General features: G+C 35.0%; 2 protein-coding genes and 1 long non-coding RNA gene across 5 annotated transcripts in view; 1 reads left to right on the top strand and 2 right to left on the bottom strand.

Moving 5' to 3' along the window:
• The window catches only part of LOC125650107 (uncharacterized), a 59,604-nt gene that overhangs the window by 24,757 nt on the left and 11,802 nt on the right, over positions 1-23,045 (bottom strand). Inside the window, exons 1-5 of one of the 3 annotated variants that reach the window (XM_048878079.2) lie at positions 14,708-14,814; positions 12,208-14,634; positions 11,725-11,910; positions 11,377-11,503; positions 9,890-11,192 (exon numbers count right to left, since the gene is read on the bottom strand). In XM_048878079.2, coding sequence (XP_048734036.1) covers positions 10,254-11,192; positions 11,377-11,503; positions 11,725-11,910; positions 12,208-12,485 — 1,530 coding nt within the window. In that variant the 5' untranslated portion in view covers positions 12,486-14,634; positions 14,708-14,814 and the 3' untranslated portion in view covers positions 9,890-10,253. Of the gene's footprint in view, positions 1-9,889; positions 11,193-11,376; positions 11,504-11,724; positions 11,911-12,207; positions 14,822-23,045 lie in introns of those variants that run through there. The other 2 variants (XM_056165308.1, XM_056165307.1) reach the window with 2 other exon arrangements.
• On the bottom strand, positions 1,234-2,165 carry LOC125666451 (uncharacterized). Its single transcript, XR_008803034.1, has 3 exons — positions 2,133-2,165; positions 1,729-1,889; positions 1,234-1,435 (listed from the first exon to the last, which is right to left on the bottom strand). It is a non-coding gene; the product is annotated as an uncharacterized LOC125666451 (long non-coding RNA).
• LOC125652089 (uncharacterized) lies at positions 7,004-9,773 on the top strand. The gene is made up of 3 exons (XM_056165316.1): positions 7,004-7,302; positions 7,891-8,115; positions 8,562-9,773. The coding sequence occupies exons 1-3, from the start codon at positions 7,107-7,109 to the stop codon at positions 9,560-9,562; spliced, it is 1,422 nt and encodes a 473-aa protein (XP_056021291.1). The 5' UTR covers positions 7,004-7,106; the 3' UTR covers positions 9,563-9,773.

Here is a 23,045-nt window from a genome sequence, read left to right as displayed (position 1 = left end):
GTACAATCTTCTAGATTTGTTTAATCATCCATTTTCTTTGAGCGGTTACTCAGATTTTTGGGCTGTGCTTCAGCATAAAATTTTCACAGATTTTCATTTAAGACGGCTGTTGGGACTGTATACATATCCAAGACCTGATGCAATCTTTCCATACGCCATGCTGAAATAATATTATAAATTTATTTTTAATGCAGCTGGTCTACTATTCGAACAGTTCATTTACGTAAAGTTATTCGGATAGATCAATAAAACAAGACAATTTGCGACAACCTCTCTTAGCATTTTTAACTTTTCAACTTTAGGCCTATGTGTGTTTCTGACTGCTTTCAATATTCCACATCTCTATCCATAAATGATCATGTTTTGATTTTCAATTTAATGTCAAAACTGAACATTGACTGGGTTGAATTTGTGGTGTATACGTCACAGCATTAATATCAGTATTGCAAATCATATAATTATTGCTCACCATTAAAGAGACGTATGTCGCCCCATTTAGTGTTTTTCTTGGTTGCCTCGCAGATAAAAATATGTTGGTCATACAGCTGTGCTCTATTTTAATCTTGTTTAAAAATGTTAAATCATTGTGAAACACCTTTATCTTTGGTTTTGTTTAAATTTGAACCAAAGGCATATAGAGTAGTAGGTTGTGAAAACAAATTTTGTTATTTTTTTACAAATAAAACAAGATGTGTTTGTGAAACACAAATGCCCCCGATAATGGCCAATTCCGAAGATGGCCAAGGTCACAAGGGCAAATATCTTGGTACCAGTAGAAAGATCTTGTCAAAAGAAATGCTCATGTATACAGGGAAAAGTGGCTCGCATGGTTTTCATGCGTTTGCCTTTTCGCATGAAATTTATGTGAAAATCGTGTTAAAATCATGCGAAAAATACTTCATGCGAATTTCATGCGAATGTGTTCGTAAAATTTTCATGCAAAATTCATGACTATAATTTCGCATGAAAATCGTGCGAATTCCAATTTTGTCTGTTATTCATGTGAAAATCGTGCGATATTCATATAAATATTATGCAATATTCATAAAAAGAAGAGGAAGATATTATATGAATTTATGAGTGATTCGGTGTTTTTTTTAATGATGATATATACATGTGTACATGTAATATAGCAGAAGCAGGCATACATGTTTTATATGACAAAATATTGGCAAGCATTATTCCTTAAAGGCTACATAAAAAAGAAAATATTTACTATATTCTTACATAAGTTTTGATGTCTTTCCCTTGTCTGCTGTCAATGTATCTAACAATATCACTTGATAGTTTGGTTTGAAACCCACTCTGATCACTGCTTTCAATTAATACATCCAACTGTTCCTGCTTTGGTTCAGAGAGTTCTAGCATACATGCTTTCAGTATGTGTTTACCAAGGCCAAGGTACAACCAATGTAAAATTCCTACTGGAATATCCCTATAGCATAAAAACCCCAGAGAATAACAAACAAGTTATTTAATTAGGCATGATTTATTGTAACCCTTTGTAACTGTACAACCTGGGTTGGTCATTGTGATGTTAGCAATTAACACAGGTTATGTGATAAATAAAATTATTTTATATTACAACTTATGAGAATTGCATTAATTAGAATTGATCGTGACAGTACATTTCCTATAATTCATGTTCTGCATAAAGCAACTCCAAATTACATGCATATCAATCTGCAAGAGACAGCGTCTCCGAGGTAATTAAGGAAGGAAAATTACCTGTGTGGATCAATAATATCCCAAAATGGATTTTCAGATGGTTTTAATCCATGAGCCTGTCTCAACTCTCTGCTGTTGTTAATGGATAAGTGGTTTAGTATTCTTCTGGTATCTTCAGACTGTCTTACCATTCCTTTTGAAATGCAGGTTTCTTTATCAGCCTATAATTGAGTTTAATACTATCAAAAATCATAGTTTAATAGAATTCATATATGGACAGTTTAATCTACATTAATGGAAGTACATCAACATTACCCTTAAAGATACCCACTTAAAGAAAATTGTTAAAGAAACAAAGTTTTCATTCCTACTAATGAAAGATTCCAAGGTTATTGTCTGGATCTGATCTTTATAAAGAAAAAGTAGACTTAAGAAAAAAAAATTCACTAGGGGACATAACTTACATAACATCTAGGACAGAATTTTTTGGTGTTTGCTCCCATGTGATTTGTGGCTTCTGCCATCATGTTAAAATCACAAACGCACACTGCAATGCAGGGAATAACAGTCACCTTCTCTCCTCTTTTGGCATCAAATGTTGACACACCTCTAAAAGTTGATTAGAAGTTCAGGCTAATATTTTAATAAGCTACATTTTAAGACCTCAATCATTAATTATTAACTAAAATAAAAGATTTAGAAATGCACTACTTCTTTACTGAGCATTAATTATAATCTAAGCAAATTTTAAAATTGTTTTGAAAAGAGAATAATTTTCTTAAACTTAGACAAGGACTTGCCTTTCTGATTCGTTTATGTCAGAAATGACAGCACGGGCCATTTCAAGAATGGGCACATCAGTAGAAGCTGCTACAAATTTAACGGACTGTGGATTCTGCTTTAGATTTTTTGGAAGTCCAGCAAGTTGTAGTTGGAGACAGTGGAGAGGTTTCCATTTTTTGGATTTGTTGGCACTTGTGTCATCCATGAACAAATTAATTGGAATTGGAAATGAAGGAATGGATCTGTTTTACCAATGATACTGTTTTTTTCCTAAATGATTAAAAAGGTACTAGTGTACAAATGTATGTTTTATATTCTCATAACCAGTTCATAATGTAATAAACAATGTGCACAATAGCTAGTACACAGAACAAAATCAATGTTTTCCAAATGATGTCGGAAGACCTTAATAACAATTTGAAGTTCACCATTAAGACTATGATTATGCAGTAAAACATGCTTATAATTAAGTGCCAGGGATGGATGACATTACTTTGCTATCAGAGTGTACTTCGTTATATTCTTTAAGTTTACAATATATTTTAAAGTCATGGGGAGTAATGAAAATCATTTCACTGAAAGCATCAAATCATTATAAGCGTGTTTGCTGCATGTTTTACTGTATACAAATCAAAATATTATTTTCATCACATTGGGTTATAATGCCTGTAATTTATTTTCACTTAATTAGGATTGTGAAATGTTTTCTTGAAAATCATAAACAGAAGTGTAAGAGCATAATAAAAAAAAACTTCATCAGAAAATAGTGTCTTTAAAACATGCTTACAGTTTCTGTAAGAAGTATCACATTGTCATTGACTGTTTTGTAGAATGAATAACTAGTGACATCTATCTGAGACAAGTTACAGATATTCCATCTCTTTTCTGTTTCCAAGCAAACCAAACTACAAATAAAATGTACATATATTGTCACTTTTCAATGAAGATTAAAATGACAAGTTCTGCCCTTTTATTCATGTCTCCTAATCTAATTTAACAAATTTCATTGGAGTATTTGAACTTATTTTAATACAAACCTGTTTTCAGCAGCACTTTTCCTAAACATTTTCACTCTAGCATATGTAATGTCATACTGCAAAGTTCAAGATACTGTGGTTAATATCATAATGGTATTAAAGAAGGATATTCAACGCTTTAAGCAGTGTGCAATTCATTTTTTAAGTGAATAATTGAAAAATAATAAAATTGAACCATTTAATATATTTTTTAAAAATCTATATTGTATAAAATAGTGCTAAGTATGCAAAACTAATACTTGAATGTCTTGAAGGAATGAAGATATTTGTCCAATCTCTTGGCTGTCTGGATCATTTAGGTGAACAAAATCCCCTAAAATTAGAAAACTACAAATAACAGAATGTAAAATATCGATCTACATTTGGAAAATGTATAAAATTCAAAGACAGGCTCTAAGCTATACAGTCAAACAAACAGATGAATAACAAACACATATGGTCAAAAAACTTCTTGAATTTAAGCTGGTGAGCTAAAATATGAAACATAAATAGTTAAAAAAAATATTAATACACTTTCTCATTACAATATCATTGCATAAATTTACCTGAAAAAAAAAGTGCCTGTCCGTTTCTGGCATACTGGGTATGAATGTCATGAACCCATTTAAATCCATCAGTCTGCTCTTGCAACAATGTTTGACCATCAGATGATATTCGACCATATCTTAAAGGAGAATGACATTTCAATGTGTACATGTTAAATTTAAGTAATGCCAATGCAAAAGCAGAACTCTCACAGCTTAAGGCACTATTTTTCAGGTGATAGTGGAAATTAAAGAAAAGACATATGCTTGCTCATCAGTGGCACATAGCGAGAACATGAACCTTTTAAAGTGCATCACAAAAGAAAAAGAAAAAATTTGAATTTGGCTTATTTGTATGTGCATGTGTACCTTAACAGGTTTGCAGCAGTTTCAGGATGTGACAATGACATCTTCAACACTGCTGATGGCTTTATTATCCAAAAAGGATTTCCATCTGGACTTTCTTCCTACAACACAGAGTAGCTCCCTTAGCCATTTTATTACATCTTCTTTCATTCAGTGGAATTGCCCATATATTAAATCTAAAATCTTGAATATTTATAGATAAGACAGTCACCTAAGGAAGCCTGACCGGTAAACAAATTATCACTAACTAGCGCAAAGTGTATAATTGTTATTGTGCATTGAATTACAATAATTATAATGCCCTGAACTACTTACGTGAGACAGCATACTTTCTGGTGTCATATCACCACTTATTGTCAAATTCTTCACTGATGAAAAAGAAGGCATGTCTATGCCACTTTCCTTCATGATAAACCAAATGAACTTCGCTGTTTCATCACTCTAGAAATAAATTCATGTGTATTTGAACTTATTCATGTGTTTAATATTTCTTTGAGGTGAACACATATTGTGTGCAAGTGTCTCATAAGTTATCATAAACATGAACAATATATCTTGACAGATCCACGACAATTTTTAGTGAACTTTGTACTATTCTACCATGTCAGATCTATAATTTTACAAATATTGCTTAAGACAATGAATGCAAATTCACTTCATATGGTAATATGTTTTTTCTCTTTGACCTACTTTACTAAGAAAAAGGACTGTCACAAATATTTAGACTGTCCTTAGAGTTAAATTACAGGTGTATATGTATTTTGAGGTTGAATCATGATGTTGAATATTTTTTAACTTACGATCGTATGCGTTTTTGAATGTAATAAGATGTAAAGATACATCTGCAGCTTTGATGAAAATGGAAACCAATTAGAATTGTCATCTTCAATACCACATGTACTGGTGTCAGATAATTCATAGGCAACATCTGAAATTTCCTGATCCGTGAACCCATTATTGGTTTCAAAGCTAGTGGTATTGGTATTGGAAAAATCCTGAAAGAGTATTTCATAGTGCTTAAAAAATTAAAAATTATACTTTGTATTTAACAATCATGAACAATTGAAGGCGTTAACTTAAATTGGGAATGCACATGTGCATGGGAGCCTTTGGTTCAGGTGACCTAAAAATGTAAAGCCCTTTGAATATGTGTTCAGTTTAAATCAGAGATATTTTCCTTTATTTAAAATGCAGTACCGGTACTGTAAAGTAAATTAATGTTAAATTTTTATGTTATGATCACTATATTGAAATGCAGATTTGTCCCATAATTCAAATTAAGGTAGTACTTTACATTGTCATAATGGCTGGCTTCCTTTAAAAACATGGATGAAAAAATCTATATCAGCAATATTCGACTTTTCATTTCCCACTTGAATACCTCGCCGAGTAGCTCAGTAGGTTAGAATACTGACTGCTGACCTGAAGGTTGCAGGTTTGAGTCCAGCAGGGTTTTAAATTTTTTTCAGATTACCTCCCACTAGAACCGGAATTTTTGACAAAATAATGTAAGTTTGAAAATTTCCAACTTCTAAATATTGTTGGTATATACTAGTATCCTCCACTTTTCATCTACGTCAAATTTCTCTGGTGTAGCATACCTCCTTAAGTATAATTACATGTACAATGCAACTTTAGGTCAATTTTAACAGACACCGTTTTTTAATGATTTTTACTATATTATTTTGAGACTAGATTTTTTCTACTTTATACGTTATACTGAAACGTCTTTTGGGGCGAACCATCCCGTTTACGGTTACCCTTACTAGGTAGTAGGCACTATCCTTAGGCCTAGGGTAAATTATGAGATTTTCTGATGTCATAATGAAATTATGAAAACATTCCTTAGAATAAATTTACTTTGTGCATATTCATCACTTTTAATTGATGTACTGAAAACAAGCAGGATCTCTAACCTGAGTCTGTGCCGACGATGCTGCTGACGGTTTGTTGGTACTGTCACATGGAAATGTCAGTCTCTCGCTGATAGAAGCTATCTTGGTGTTTCTTACATGTTTTACGGTGTCATTATGTCTTAGTAAGTGGCTTTTCCGTCTTGTAGAAAAGTTACAAGGACTGCAAATTAGTAGATCATCTGCTCGCTTCTTCATTTCGATTCGCTTATTAGAGATATATATTCATCGTGACAGATCGTCTGTCATTCTATAATTAGAGGTCGCGTCATCAAGATGTGGGTAGCACGTGACCTGTGTGTACACAATGATCGTCTGAAAGTTGAAGTATCGCGGGAAATATTGTCTATAATGCTAAAACGCGGACTTTCGGTAGATCAGAAGATCTGCGACCGTGTTCAGGTTTCTGGTTCATTACCTTCTTTAAGAAATTCTTGTTTAATATGTCACAAACAGTTATCAAAAAAAGTTTGATGCCACTCTATCTACTATTAAGAGAGAAATCATGCAAAAATCGTTATCCGGGACTTTCGGCTTTCGGGTTTCGGCCGTACTAAATTTACCGCTTGCCGGGAATAGTCCGAACGGGATTTGCGGAAATTGGTTCTTTTATGAAATCATGAGACTCTTTAAAGACCTCACACATATTTTTTTAACCGTATATTATCTGTGCATTTAAAAAAGTCTTCCACATATAACTGGTAGTTGTGTATAGGGATTTTCGCCGTGACGTCAGAAATCAGTCACGTGACTTACTGGTTGGCAAAACATTTGAAAGTTTAATGGCCGAATGCTGAGTAAACACGAGCAAAACGATGGTTGTATCATGTTGTGTAATAGGCTGTGCTAATCGATTTGATAAGAGTAGTCCGAAAAGCTTTTACCGCATACCCAAGAAGCCAGAATCAAGAAGAGAGCTCTGGATATCTGCAATTAAGCGTCAACACATCAGTGGTAAACCATGGGAACCAGCGGACCACGACCGTGTTTGCTATCTGCATTTTGTTACTGGTATGTACAATATATACATTCATTTAGAAGTAAACAGACACATATGCTTGGACCTTAACTTATTGATACATATATGTACAGGTTAGATGTGTATTCATACAAGAATGTTAAGACCAAGCACCGGGAATTGGGGGGGGGGGGGGGGGGGGGGGGGTTGACAAGTAAACAGAGAGAACGGATTTTGCCCGATCATTAAAATCTTGAATTGTGAGAAGGATGGGGTGGAGTATTTATCAACTCAATTTGCCTAAAACCCCATATCAATATCATTTGAATTGTTAAGTGGGGAGCATCAAGCAGCACTGATGTTTACATGAGTTCAATATTCATAACTGTTAAAATCTTACATTCTTCTCATCTAGTCCTAATACAGCTGTAGTATGTCATACTATCAACATTAGAGGGATTTATCCAATATACCTTATATCTTTATTTATGTATAAAATAAAAGATGATCAATGTCACTCACATAAGGGGGGGGGGGGGGGGGGGGGGGGGGCTAAATTGTACTCAATGAAGATTCAATTGGGAACAACTCATACTTGTAAAAAGAAATGCATAAATGATTCATTATAATCTTAATTTCAGGTTCGAAGAGCAATGATCTGTCATCTCCTGATTATGTGCCATCTGTGAATATGGGATATGACACAATCAGACAGAAAAATCCAGACCTACGAAAGGCAAGATACTTGAGAGCAGAAAAGCGTGAAACAGAGAGACAGCATATTGAAGTAGCTTCTGCCCTTTTGGATTTATCCTGCAAGGAAAATCTCAACATGCCAGTATCAGATCCAGATCTACCCAGTGACTGTAAGTTTCAGTATATTTTCTGAATAAAAGTGCTTATAACATTTTAATAGATTAAATATAATGTATAAGATGTACAATTTCAAAATTATCAATATTTAAAAATATGCTTCTCTACAACCTGCAAGGTAAGCTAAATGCATAGTCATGTGTAGAAAAGTGTTCATTTTATTATCGTTCTGATTCCAGGGTGGAGTCAAAGTTGGCATTATCACTAGTGCTTTTGTACTACTTGAATTTACCTCTATTTTATTGTTAAATTGTTCTATAGATATACAGTACTGCTGCTGAGTATTAAAAAGCTTAAAATTATGCGGAACAGGAAAATTATGATAAATTTCGTAGCCTTTCAGACTATTATTTAATAATTTATCTGATACTCAGGTGATTGAAAAGACCTGTGGGACTCATTTCTACATGCATATATTCATTGACTCATTGCATTTCAGGTCCATCAAATGCATCTCAGCATGACAATTGTCTGAAGAAAATTGCTGAACTTCGCCTGGAAAATAAACAACTTTATTGTGAATTAGAAAGACTTCAGGTGGAGAACAAAGCACTCAAAGAACAGGTGGGAAAGAGTTGCTTTGAGGAGCAAGTGACAGGGAGTGACCGCAAGCTACAATTTCACACAGGAATTCCGTCAGTTACTTTATTTATGTGGCTACTTTCATATGTGAACAGTGACCTGCCTACAAGCAAAGTGATGTCAGCTAAAAGTGTTCTATTGTGCATTTTAATGAAGCTTAGACTAAACCTACAACACCAGGACTTGGCTTATCGTTTTAATGTGTCGTTGACTACAATTTCAGATATGTTCAATTTAAGTCTACCCATTATAGCAAAGAAACTGTGTTTTCTGATTCAGTGGCCAGAAAAACAAACATTGATCCAAAATATGCCCTTTGTGTTCAAATCTTCATATCCGAAGTGCTGTAGTATCATTGACTGCTTCGAAGTCTTTATTCAGCGACCAGGACACCTTACAACAAGAGCACAAACATGGTCCAATTACAAACATAGCAACACCATAAAGTTTTTAGTGTCTATTACACCAACAGGTGCTATATCATATGTTTCAAGAGCATTTGGTGGAAGGACATCAGACAAAGTCATTACGTTGCGAAGTGGATATCTTGACAAACTCCAGTATGGTGACCAAGTGATGGCAGACAGGGGCTTTTTGATAGCGGAGGAATTAGCAAATCATGGAGCAACCCTTGTGATTCCTGCCTTTACCAGAGGGAAAACTCAGCTCTCGGCAAGAGATGTTGAACAAACACGGAAAATTGCACATGTAAGGATACATGTAGAGAGAGCCATTGAGAGGATCAAGAATTTCAATATTCTGAGCACTAACTTGAGTATGCACATGGTCCCTCATGCTGACAGTATTTTAACTATTTGTGCTGCAGTATGCAATCTTCAACCAAAATTAGTGGCATAATGTATCAACTTAGAAGACTAATATTATATTGTCTAGATGTAAATTGAAATTTCCTTCTGCATTGACTTTTTTTATTTAAACATTGGGAGTGAAGAATTGTACTTCAAAGTTGGAAATGAACTTTCAGACATCTGTATGATCAATTCTGTTGCATTACAACCCTTTTATTTAAAGTTGTGATTTATTCCACTTATTAAACCATTGAAATATTGATTTACATTTAAAGTTCTTCATATGGATATAAGAAATATGTTTGAGGATGACAACCATTTTTAATATGACAAATGTCAGTCATATGATAACCACTGCATCAGAGTGAAGTCAATAAAAAGGAATAAAATACATTTTATTTGCTACAGAACAGGAAATAAGCAAATAAAAGAAGAAAACAATCATGAAAACTATACGTCAATTGAGAACAATATCTTAGTCAATTTGCAGTCATGTATTGCAACTTGCACAGAACCACTGACCACGGGGTTTGCGTCGAATGTTAACACATGGGTAATGAAACCATTGGTACACACATCCTTCACTTTCACACTCAATCATTCGACCATACTCAGGCTCCTTGCATATGCACCAAGTGGTCCTCTCTCCGTTGTTGTTGTTGTTGTCAGGTGCGCCTTGGACAGAGGATGTGGGCTGTTCCTCCAACTGCCTTGTTAACAGTTCCTTTAGGACATGGGTTTTAAATAAACCTCTCACATTTGTCCAGCAATGTTCTGCAGAACTGCTCATCCCAAAAAATTCGTACTATCACCATGCTTGCAGATGGTTGGCACTTGGTGAAAACTACAAAGTCACAATACTGGCATTTCGTGATACACATCTGCATCTGTACCTGGGTAAAGTATCTGTGACTTGTCTTCAACTGTAACGACTTGTCAAGACAGAAGTCTCCATCCTTCTGTGCTGCCTCCTCAACTGAAATATCTCTGTGTTTATAGGGGCACTTAATCTCTAAAACACCTTTCCCACAACAATCACAGCTTATCATGCCATCTGGACTAACTCCTAAGAAGGGGTGGGTAGGATCAATCACAAATCCAGATAACTGACATTTGAAGTTCAGGTGGTTTCCTTTTTGATGACTGGCAAATGCCTGCCTGCACTCCTCTTCAGTATCTATACCCCATTTCACAGCAGTATTCTTGGACAAGTCATACACGCTGTAACCAGCTACACGTTTTACCAAGTTATCTGGTGAAGTTGAGTCTCTCCTCACAAGAACGTCATGGGCTTTAGAGGCAGTGATCCTTCCCATTCGGTGCTGGTACCACAAAGGACTAATGCTTTGATTTCTTGTTGCTTTCTCCAAGTTGCTGACTTGGCTGGCAGACACTGAGTATGACTGGTATACTTCACACAAATCGGGAATGTTGCCTTCAATGTCATCTTGTCTTAAGGTAGATAATAGTTTTGGATATTTTGGTTCAACTTGATCAGTCACTGATGTCATTCCACTCAAGGAAGTGAAAAAGGCAGCATTTGGTGCGATGGCGTACAATTCTTGAAGAATGTTTTGTGGTGGAAGAGGTGCTGAGCCATGTGCTTGGACAGAATCAATTTCCTTTGTCCGTTTTCCCTTTATTTGGCTGTATATTTCTGTAATTGTGGCTGGTGTCACCTTAAAAATGAAAGAAATGTTGCATATTTTACATGTATTCAATACATTCTATTTACCTGTATCTAGATAAATGTAAAACAACTGACAAGTTTGCTAATCCAAACTATAAATAATGTCAATATTTCATTTCCATTGTGGTTTGTGACAATAGGAACAAAGAAAAAAACATTATTAGCAAATTTACCTCCTTTCGAAATGTGCAATTCCACTGACAGGCCTTGCTGGTAGAACTAGACTTTGTTAAGCCCATCTTCACTGCCATCTCCACTTTAAACAACAACGCTGCCACATGACTGCAAACTTCTCCAAGTCTGGAATAATCATATGATTCTCAATGCATTGCAAATATCCAGTAAACTAACGTTGACAATTTTGAAATTTAGAATATTTTAGCTTTATGAATTAAATTTTAAAGAGTACTTACAATCACAATTCATTAAATTATACAAAGAAATGTCAATGTGTGTAAACAATACATAACTAATACAGTATATGCAATTTATTTCAAACCTCAATTTATCTTAAATCATACCCTGCCATGCATGTGCAGTGTGCACAGTACACTGATCCACTGGCCTTCTCCAAATACACCCATGGTTCGTGGGGTTTGTCTCTGGCTCTCTGTGAAGGTGTTACTTTGGTCTTTAATGTCATATATGGACAATTCTCGTCAATCTGATGAGAGATCACTTCCTGCACATGTCCACTCAATACGTACCTGAACACACAAAAAATATCATTAAATACCTATTTTATCCAAGTATTGAAGTAAAATATTAGAATGATATGCGCCCGGTATATATCTATATAAAGAAGTTTGCACGCCTATGTAACACGTCACAGGTAAAGTGACCAAATATAGAAAAACACGTGATCTTTTATAAATAGGTTGATTTTTTCAAAAAATCTGTTTAAAGTTTTCATACTTGTACTAAGTTATACGTTAGTCATGAATTCCATTAGGAATTATTTAAAAGAACAACTATCGTAATTATGCATTTATATTGTCCCATACTTGTAAGCATCTAATGATTTGTAGGCCTTCATAGACTCCTTTGTAAACAAAGATGGCGTGTCGATCAGGTACAGGTAAATATCACCGAACGTCAGATCTGGCCAGGTATCTGGGCTTCGGCTCCAATTCTCCGTTAAATGGTAAGGATCAGGCAGAGAACAGGTACCACGGTTGTACAGCAACTTTACCGTATATCTCCTTTTCGCTTCTTCTGACAAAGAGTTCGCATATGTTGATAAAATATCGTTATCGGTAGACTTCTTCATACTAAGCGCCATTATCAATTTTTGGTTCTGCCAACCAGTTTACACGCATGCCCGAATCGTGACGTCACAGTACGCTTCGGCGAACATTCCTATTACTTTTAAATAGTTTGTTTATAGGAAGACATTTTCTATTATAGATATTGAAAACGTCGAGTGCCTGTGGTCATATCCGAAAGACCCTTGACTTTCACCGTTAATGTCGGGTTCTTGGCGAAAGTTATTAAACGTCTTAGATTTGACGTGGCGACGGGATCCAGAACCTACTGAATACGAAGCGAACGCCCAAACAATGGACTATCACGCCCAAACACTGGGCTATCACGCCCAAACACTGGGCTATCGCGCCCAAACACTGGGTTATCGTGCCCTACCACTGGGCTATCGCGCCCAAACACCGGACTATCGTGCCCTTCCACTGGGCTATCGCGCCCAAACACTGGGTTATCGTGCCCTTCCACTGGGTTATTGCGCCCAAACACTGGGCTATCGCGCCCTACCTGGGCTTTCACGCCCAAACACTGGGCAATCGCGCCCTAACTAGGCTATCGCGCCCAAGCACCGGGCTATCGCGCCCAAGCACCGGGCTATCGCGCCCTAACACTGGGCTATCATGCATTACCACTGGGCTATCATGTCTTAACATTGGGCTATCTCACTCTAACACTGGGCTATCACCCCCAAGCATTGGGCTATCGTGCCCTAACTCTTGGCATTCACGCCCTAACACTGGGCTATCACTCCCTAACACTTGGCTATCGTGCCCTAACACTGGGCTATCACGCCCTAACCGTGGGCTGTCACGACCAAACAATGGGCTATAGTGCCCTAACACTGGGCTATCACGTCTTACACTGGGCTATCACGCCCAAATACTGGGCTATCGTTTCCTAACACAGGGCTATCACGCCCTAACATTGGGCTATCACACCTACATGTAACACTGGGCTATCACGTCCTAACACTGGGCTATCACGCCCTAACACTGGGCTATCTCGCCCTAACACTGGGCTATCTCGCCTAACACTGGGCTATCACCCCCTAACACTGTACTATCACGCCCTAACACTGGGCTATCACGCCCTACCACTGGGCTATCTCGCCCTAACACTCAGCTATCACGCCCTAACATTGGGCTATCACGCCCTAACACTGGGCTATCGCGACTAACACTGGGCTATCACGCCCTAACACTGGGCTATGTCGCCCTAACACTGGGCTATAGCGAGCAATAGATAGTTCTGTAATGTCAACAAGAATGTTAAAGATTGGGAAACTCTTGACACTTCCCAGATGAACTTAACCAGTATACACGAGGGAAGTGTTGCGGAAATCAACTCCATGTATATATAACTTATCGATTGGTAAAACCTGTGAGGCATGTGATCAACATCTATCATAATGGTTTTATTTCAGGCCATGAATGGGGGGGGGGGGTCCATATATTTGGTTAAAATTGAATGAATACAGTTCAGAGTTAAGAATGAACAAAACTTTAGCCTTTATTTGTTGTACAATTTTTAAAAACGAAATTTAGTGTTATTTAAATATCTTTTAAAACATGAAACACAGATTTACTTTACAAATACGCAATTTCCGAGTTGCCCAATAGTTTTTTCCTTTTGTGAAACTCTTACACACAGTGAGACGCAAAACATACTGTCGTCCACACGCGGTTGGTACAAATGCTTATCGCTGCAATGATATATTGCCTAAACGCTGATTATCAGACATCATGCAACCACCCAAACTGCAGGGACCCACAAAATTGGTAAGTTTATTAGTATTTGATAATAAAATAGCTCAAACAAAAATCGATAATCACCATTTTTCTTTGATTAAAATCTCACTCGCACAGAAGAGGAAATAAAGAAATAATATTTAATTTAATAATAATTCCATTCTCTACCCAGAATTCCAATCGGAACTCCTCGAATGTCTCGAGGAGTTTTGATTGCCCAGAGTTCCAGCTTACGTAAAGCGCCCTCTGGTGAGAGAATGTAAAGATCCCTCCCTGCTCAAAGGGTGTAAGCTCCGAGCATAGGCCTAATTTTTGCAGGAGTTATGAGATTGATCACTGTTCGTTATCTTCACCTTGCATCGCTAACACCTGACTTTTAATTCTAGTTGTAGTGGTTTTAGTGTTGACCTGAAATGTTTAATTCTAAAACAGAGAACAAAATAAAGACTTATATGTCTACGGTATAGTAATTACAGCACTATCTTTATATACATACTGTTACAACAATCCTCCATGCCCCCGGATCTAGAATGCACAGTGCCGTTACAGCAGGTGTGGGTGATTATGTCGTATTTCGTGTCTTTACACACATATAAGGAATCCGACGATGCTGTAAAATAGAGGTAATTAAAACACTGCACAGGAGAGATCTATGGATTAAACAATTGGATTTCGCACTGAAACCTCCAGGACTTCAATGCTTAACATATAAGGAATATCAACAGCAAAATGCTAGTATTGAATATATCAGGTGTGCAAATAAACATTATTTAGTTATTTGTATATCATCTTTAGACCAGCGTGTTTGTATAAAACTTTCTTCTTCATTTTAAAACATGTAGATTATTATTTCTTATTTTTTTGGAAAAACCAAAATGTTTCGATAAAAATGTGTTTGACATAAACATGTAGATTTTTTTTTTAAACCAGTCTGTTTGTATGTATAGAAATTTTCAAGTTATGAGAATATATACACTATATGTTAATATACACCTGTTATATAAATGTATGTGAAATAGATTATGTACGCCTTGTGTAAACTTAGCATCATGTAATATACATGTATGTGAAATAGATTATGTACGCCTTGTGTAAACTTAGCATCATGTAATATACATGTATGTGAAATAGATTATGTACGCCTTGTGTAAACTTAACATCATGTAATATACATGTATGTGAAATAGATTATGTATGCCTTGTGTAAACTTAGCATCATGTAATATACATGTATGTGAAATAGATTATGTATGCCTTGTGTAAACTAAGCATCATGTAATATACATGTATGTGAAATAGATTATGTATGCCTTGTGTAAACTAAGCATCATGTAATATAAATGTATGTGAAATAGATTATGTATGCCTTGTGTAAACTTAGCATCATGTTATATGTGTACTGTACGTTAAGAGGTAAACTGATCAGATGTACGGCGCAATAAAACAAAAGAATTTACAAGGTGATTAAGTGTAAATCTAAAATAAAGAATACGCCCCAAATAGGATATTGATGAGTGGAGTAATGTTCCCAGTAAATTATGATCAGAAAGCACTTGGAACCTTTCAATGGAGATGTGAGCCCACAATTATACCCTAGTCTCCTTTTCTTTCATGTTCTTCTTTTTTTACTTTTCCTACTTTTATTGTAGGTTGATTGATGACGCCTAATGCAGGTTTGTTTTATAATGGTATTCGGTATTCTCTGAATTAGGCAATTTCTTTCAAGACATAATATACACCTGTACGCGAATGATACAATAACACACTAGGATGATGTAATATACATCTATATGTTAAAATGTACACCTGTACGATATGATATACACCTGTACGATATGATATACACATGTACTATGTAATATACACCTGTACTATGTAATATACACCTGTACTATATAATATACACCTGTACTATGTAATATACACCTGTACTATGTAATATACAGATGTACTTCTAGGATAGACTTTGTATGGGAAAATATGACGACCGAGTTTTTTGGCGCGTAAACGGACCAAGCTTGCGACAAAAAACGAGGTCGTCATATTTTCCCGTACAAAGTCTATAACATTTTTATTATATACTTTCAATTTCATTTAGAAACTAAAAATAATTTTATTTTTAACAATTTCTTTATTGGTTTAACTGAGTAAAAGATGAAAAACACGAAAAATTTGAAAATTAACGGCGTAGTAATTTGATTGTGACGTAATGTTTGCGGGTCGGAATGTTTCTGGGCATATATCGTGTGATATATGCCTGCAAACTTTTAAAGCTGAGTGACCCGATGTTCATGTATTATTTTTGTACATAATTACTTTAAAGCAGATTAATAGCTTTATAAAGTTATTAACATTCCTTTAATTATACGCTTGAAACGTCTGCATGTAAAAGAAAACAGTGAGAATATTATTTAGAAAGTAAATAAAGTGTGGTACCTATATAATTCATCCTATTAATTATACCGTGTTAGACGTCTATAAATAGACCCACGCGCGTCAGGGGAATCCCAACATGATGTATTAACTTATACGCAACTGTCTAGTTTTAAGGCTGAAAGAGCGTAAAACAACAAATTACTAAGAGGTATTTAATATTTTTACTTCTATTAAACTTATGGCACGGTACTGTTGTAATAAAATACACAACTTTGCACAGATAAGACCACCGATGATCTGAAAGTTTGAACTGGTCACGTGAATGTCACTTGAAATGGCAGAGTGACGCGGTTATTTGTAAACATCGATTTAAAATAAAATAATTTTGGTTAAAACAGGTGAAATAATGTATGTCATACAGCCTCATAAATACATACGTGCGATGATTTAATAGCGATTTTAAGAGATCGAAAAAAATATTGTAATTCGGACCATACAGCTTTAAAGAAAAAGAAGAGATGAAATTGAAAGTATATAATGATATGTAATATACACATGTACTATGTAATATACACCTGTATTATGTAATATACACCTGTACTATGTAATATACAACTGTACGCGAATGATGTAATGTACACGAGGATCATGTAAAATACACCTGTACGAGGATGATATAATACACACGAGGATTGTACAATATACATCTGTATGAGGAGGATGAAATATACACATTTACAATATAATATACATATGTACGACTTAATATACACCTGTATGATATAATATACACCTGTGTGATACAATATACACCTGTGTGATACAATATACACCTGTATGATATAATATACACCTGTGTGATACAATATACACCTGTATGATATAATATACACCTGTATGAGCATGATACAATACACACCTGTACGAGGATGATGCACTCACTTGGATCTGAACAATGTAATCAAACTATGTAAGGTTGAAACTTGAGATACCACAGCGTACTCGTAGCAAACAAAGGCACTTGTTTCTGTAAATCCTATTAGTATACAGACACCATAACTTATTTACAGAAACAAGTGCCTGTGGTAGCAAATTATGGTATTGAGAACAGGTGAACGTGGCTTGCTGCCCAATGTTCATTTAAATGTTGAAATTGAACACTGCCCACACTAACAGAAAATGTTTTACAAGAGTATTTAACCAATAAGATCTAAATAAATTGGTCGTAATTCAAACTAACTATTAATATTTAAGAAATATGTAACTTTAAGTATTAGAGCCCATCAGTGCAATACGTGCTGACTTTCACGAATTTGTGAATGAAGAGGAACATTTAGGTCGTCACACCACATACATGCACTTTAAATTACTGGATTAATGAATGAATGAGTACCTTGTGACAGTGTGACCTACTTATTTTAAGAACCAACCTTATTAGCTGTCTTTTTGAACAATGATTTTTATTATGCATATGCTCGTAAAGAATATTTCGAAAACACATACAACATATAATATGCATATTTCCTAAATATATATATATAGTTTCACTATACGCGGCGTATTGTGAAATTATCAATAGCAATCTTACCTGGACTGATAAATAAAAGAAATAGTACACGTGCTCCAACCTCCATACTATAACATTATGAAGCAGTCATATAGCTTACATTGGTATATAAATATATAAAAACAAAACTCACCTATATTTATAGAAACACCTATCGTGCAAAAAATTCCAGAATCTTTAAAAAGAATTTTACATCGAGAAAAATGGATCAGTGTTTAAGGAGATATACTACATGTGCATCGTCATAATGGCTGACTTTCTTTTCAAGCATGAATGAAAATCTAAATATCAGCAAATATCAATCTATTCCTTTTAGATACAATTGCCTACATGTAGCTGAGTAGCTCAATAAGTTAAAGTGTCGACTGTTAATCGAGTCGCATCTTCGCTAGCGTAGATGATCGGGTCGAGTCCAGTAGGGTTTTAATTTTTTTCTTCAGATTACTTTCTACTAAAACTGATTTTTTAAACTAAATAAAATAAGATTGAAAGTTTTCAAAATATTGTTGTACATATCTAGTTTTCATCCATGTGAAAAATTTTGTGGTGTGTCATTCCTCCTTAATCTACGGATTTTTCCTCAGGTGGCACTTTCTTCACGTTTCGCATTAGCTGCAGATCTGTAGCATTATGGTTTTATATTCTTGTCTTTGACCATAACGCTACAGTTCCTGTGTCGTAAATATTGTGCAATTTACAGCGCAAGATTTTCTGCGCACGTTTGGGGATGTATTTATCCACTTTCCAGCATTGGGCAATCATCTACCCTTCATTTCCTAATTGTAAACATATTTTATTACCAACCTGTATATTTTATCCACCTCTCAATCCTTTATAATCGTCTCTACAGACCGATAAACTCGCTTGTTTTGAATTTTCTGCCATCCGACAGCCATGTTGACCTACTGACGAGATCGGATGGCAGGCAGAAAATTCAAAACAAGCGAGTTTAACGGAAAGTGATGAACACCTGGAAACCATGTCTCAGGACAATATTTGTTTGTTTGTTTGATGGGTTTTTTTTTTGGGGGGGGGGGGTTCACACTTATTAGATCCATATATTGGATGAACAATAGTTTAATGGATTGACTGTGAACACTTACATAATTGCATGAATTATCGAGATCGATTCAGCGACTCTCTAGATCGGGTATGATGTACATCGGTGACTTATCTTTGGTTGTTATATTGTCTTTTAAAAGATATAAAACCTGTATTTTCTGAAACCAAACTGAAGAGCTTAGATTCTTAAAGAAGTTAGCTCCATTGAACACAACCGCGCAGAATGCTAATACCGTATATGTACTCGTATAATTTCTTAAAACTATCCATTTGTATGTCAATTCAAATTTTGAAAAGGTTAGGAAAGGACTGCATTTTGTGGCGGAAGGATTGAAATTAAAACTGCACGAATTTGTCTTCTCCATTATATCGTCAATATTTATACGCCTTTACGTGTATTTCAATTTTGTAATTTTTTATGTAAAACTTGGATGTAAGTTAAAGAGACACTACAGCTCATTTTCCACATTTTAATAAAGTGTTTTTTAAACCATGTATTGATAAAATGATAAATTTCATATCGATACTGACAATTTTGAACAATTGGGATGCATCAATTTACTCTTAACTGCGCTTTGAAGATCGTTCGGAATTCAAAGGTTTCTTCATGCTGACTCGGACTTTTGAATGCTTATTTACATCACGTGGTTTTGAATGACAGCAAAGGTGTTCTGTAGGAAATTATTTAAATTCCCCTTCAAGGGGGTCCACACTCACCTTTCAAGTATAAGATTATTCCCTGCTCCTTATAATAAGTAATTACAAATCATTATTTCAACAGAAACCTTCCATGTTCCCATTGACCGTTGTTTTTACAACTAACACGTGTCGTGTTCAGATAAAAATAGCACTTACTTTTAAACGTGGTGTCTTCGCAGCTAGTCTCAATGGCAGATTTAGGGGGCCAGGATCCCCCTCCCTTTTTACCCCACAGATTGTGAATGAAAATTCAAATTTTGCACTAGAATGGCCGATTACTTTGGCTAATCTTTGACTTTCACACCCCTCTTCGGAAATCCTAGATCCGCCACTGAGTTACATGTGTTTCTCCGAGCTCTTTGTTTTCCAACGGTCATACTGATCCCAAGGTAAATTTTACTTCACGTATGAGTTTTATCTCATGCTATTTTTACCTCTTTTCTCACAGAATCTTTCAAAATTCTAGATCTATCAACTACACTTTCTCTCTCTGGACGACATGCTGCACTGTTTACTGTCTATGCGCATGCGTCTGAAGACTGAAAGGAGGAGACTCGATAGTTTGTGTATAGGCCATCAAAAAGTATTAATTTTTACGTTAAAACGATAATTTTTAACTTTAGATAAGTGTTATTTTCGCAAAGTTCATACTTTCAACAATGCAACAAAAATTGAGAAAGTGCTGGGAAAATTGTCATTTCATGATTTTTGCGCAAAATGAGCTGTAGTGTCTCTTTAACATAATTAGCTTCCATTTTGAATAAGAAATATTTTCAAAGCTTGTACCTTGGACACAGCCGATTAAAAATAAAAATTGCTTTCATGATCTTGATATTCAAACAAAGCATACTCTTCTACACTGAGTATTTGTAGAATATTTTCAAATTTTAGTTTCTCTTCTGTCATCCAAAACGTTTTTAAAAACAGCTTAGGTAGCATAAGATGTATTTATTTTCAATCTACCAGCATTATACCACCTTCACACTCACGGATTTTTCTTACGAGTCCTTACGGATCTCCGACTCGTAGTCAATCGCTAGCATTCGTAAATCACTCGTCGGTATCCGTTAATAACTCGTCACAACTCGCACACACTCGTAAGGGGGCAAAATAAAATTCACGATTGTCCACGAATTTCATTTTCCGTAAATAACTTTTAACAATCCGTAAGTATCGTAAACTGATCGCAAGAACACGCAAACTGCACGTAAGAATCCGAAAAACACTCGTAAAAAGTTTTTTTTTACGAATCTTTGCGGTTAGTTTACGATATATTACGGATACTTTACGAATTGTTTACGGATTATTACGAATGCCTAAGTGATATTTAAGATTTCATTCACGTCGGGTTAGAATAGCTTTACGGATTGTTCAGAGTCATTACAAGCGCTTTATGTGATTATTTTACGAGTACAAACTTAAACTTTATACAATTAATACCACCTTCACACTCACGGATTTTTCTGACTAGTCCTTACGGATCTCCGACTCGTAGTCAATCGCAAGCATTCGTAAATCACTCGTCGGTATCCGTCTAAATCGTAACAATCCGTGTACTTTTACGGATTTGTGGAATACGTAAGGATCCGTAAGAAAAATCCGTGAATGTGAAGGTACCATAAATGGGTCATTATCTGGGATAGTGATGGCAACCATTTTTTTCCTCTTCAAAATATCTCAATAGCAAAGAAATGTATATAATGACTAATAAAAACATTTATTTTGTACAAAATCAGGAGAAACTTGTTTAACCTCTTTTAGCATAAAGAGGTTGATAAGGAAGGATTATTGGCTTGCAAGGCAATGATTATTTAATCACCAAAATTACATATTCATTTGTCTGCTTTGTTGTTTAAAAGAAAAGGTGCTTGAAATAATTAAATACTAATGTTTTACTGAAATATATGATATAGAGCAATTTTCATAGAATTCACTTTTTGGTGACAAATTTAAAGCTAATGCCCCTTTAATCCAATAATAGATTATCTATAAATAGTAAGATGGAATCCCCGAGTTAAAAAATAACACTTTAATGACTCTCTTTGAAATCATAATCACTGATTAAAATAGAAGAAATGGTGGTCTTTTGTTTTTAATTAAATATTGCTTCGAGAAGATAGTTTCCTGAAATGATTTAAGAATCTTTAGTCACGGAGTTTTCAATATTTATTCTCGATATTAATGAAAGACCCGAGTTTTGTAGTAATTTCAACTATTTTGGAAGTATGTTTTAATTTCTACATGAAAGGGGACTTATGAAATTTAAAAGAAAACCAGGGGTCATACTGCTTGTTACACTTCACCTTTTTGCACTTAAAATTCTGGTGTGTAGTAAGTATAAGTTAGAGTATATTAAGTGAAATCTTAATGGATAAGAAGGGGCGGAGCGAACGTTAGTCAAGTGGATAGCACAAACAAAGATCAACAAACACCAAAAACAGAAATATCGTGAATTGCAATGTCGTTTTTGTTCTATTTGAAACGACATCAATGGAATTTTACCTAGGAAGTACAATACTAAAATAATTGTTTCAATGCAAATTATCCATTTCCTTTCCGTGATCAGCGTGGATGATTATTATCATAATACCAATATTACCAAAGAAGAAGGCATGATATTACGTAGAATACAGTACTTTGGGAAGTTACGATCATATATTACGTAACAGTCATGAAAATCGTTAGTTCTTATATAATTTTTCTTTATTGAGAGGAGCAAAAGCATTACGCTTTTAAATAGCAACAACACGATCCTTGAAATCAGTTCTAGACTAGTTTATTTCAAAGTTGTCGAATAAAATTTGAAAATGACAAATTCTCTTGATGAATTTTAATTTATCTTCGAGAGATTTTTGTTCGTGCTTAGAGAGACCCGATGTTCCAGGCTATTTCGTAAGCGTGAATTACTTGTCGCTATTAATAACCACTTGAAACCCCAGGTCTATAAATAAGGTCAAATCGGTTATTTTTAAAATCAATATATTTTTAATTAGTACACTCCACACCTAAATTCAACGGATATAGATCTATCTAGGAGTACACTTTTCAAATTTTAGTCTATACCTCACAAGTTCGATTTCATTTATTTTCTCCGTATGATATATAAATAAAGATACATATTCAAAGGAAA

The sequence above is a fragment of the Ostrea edulis genome, chromosome 5, assembly GCF_947568905.1.
Source record: "Ostrea edulis chromosome 5, xbOstEdul1.1, whole genome shotgun sequence".
Taxonomy (NCBI): domain Eukaryota; kingdom Metazoa; phylum Mollusca; class Bivalvia; order Ostreida; family Ostreidae; genus Ostrea; species Ostrea edulis.
The sequence above is the reverse complement of the archived record's forward strand: the minus strand, read 5'-3'. Positions and strand labels throughout refer to the sequence as shown.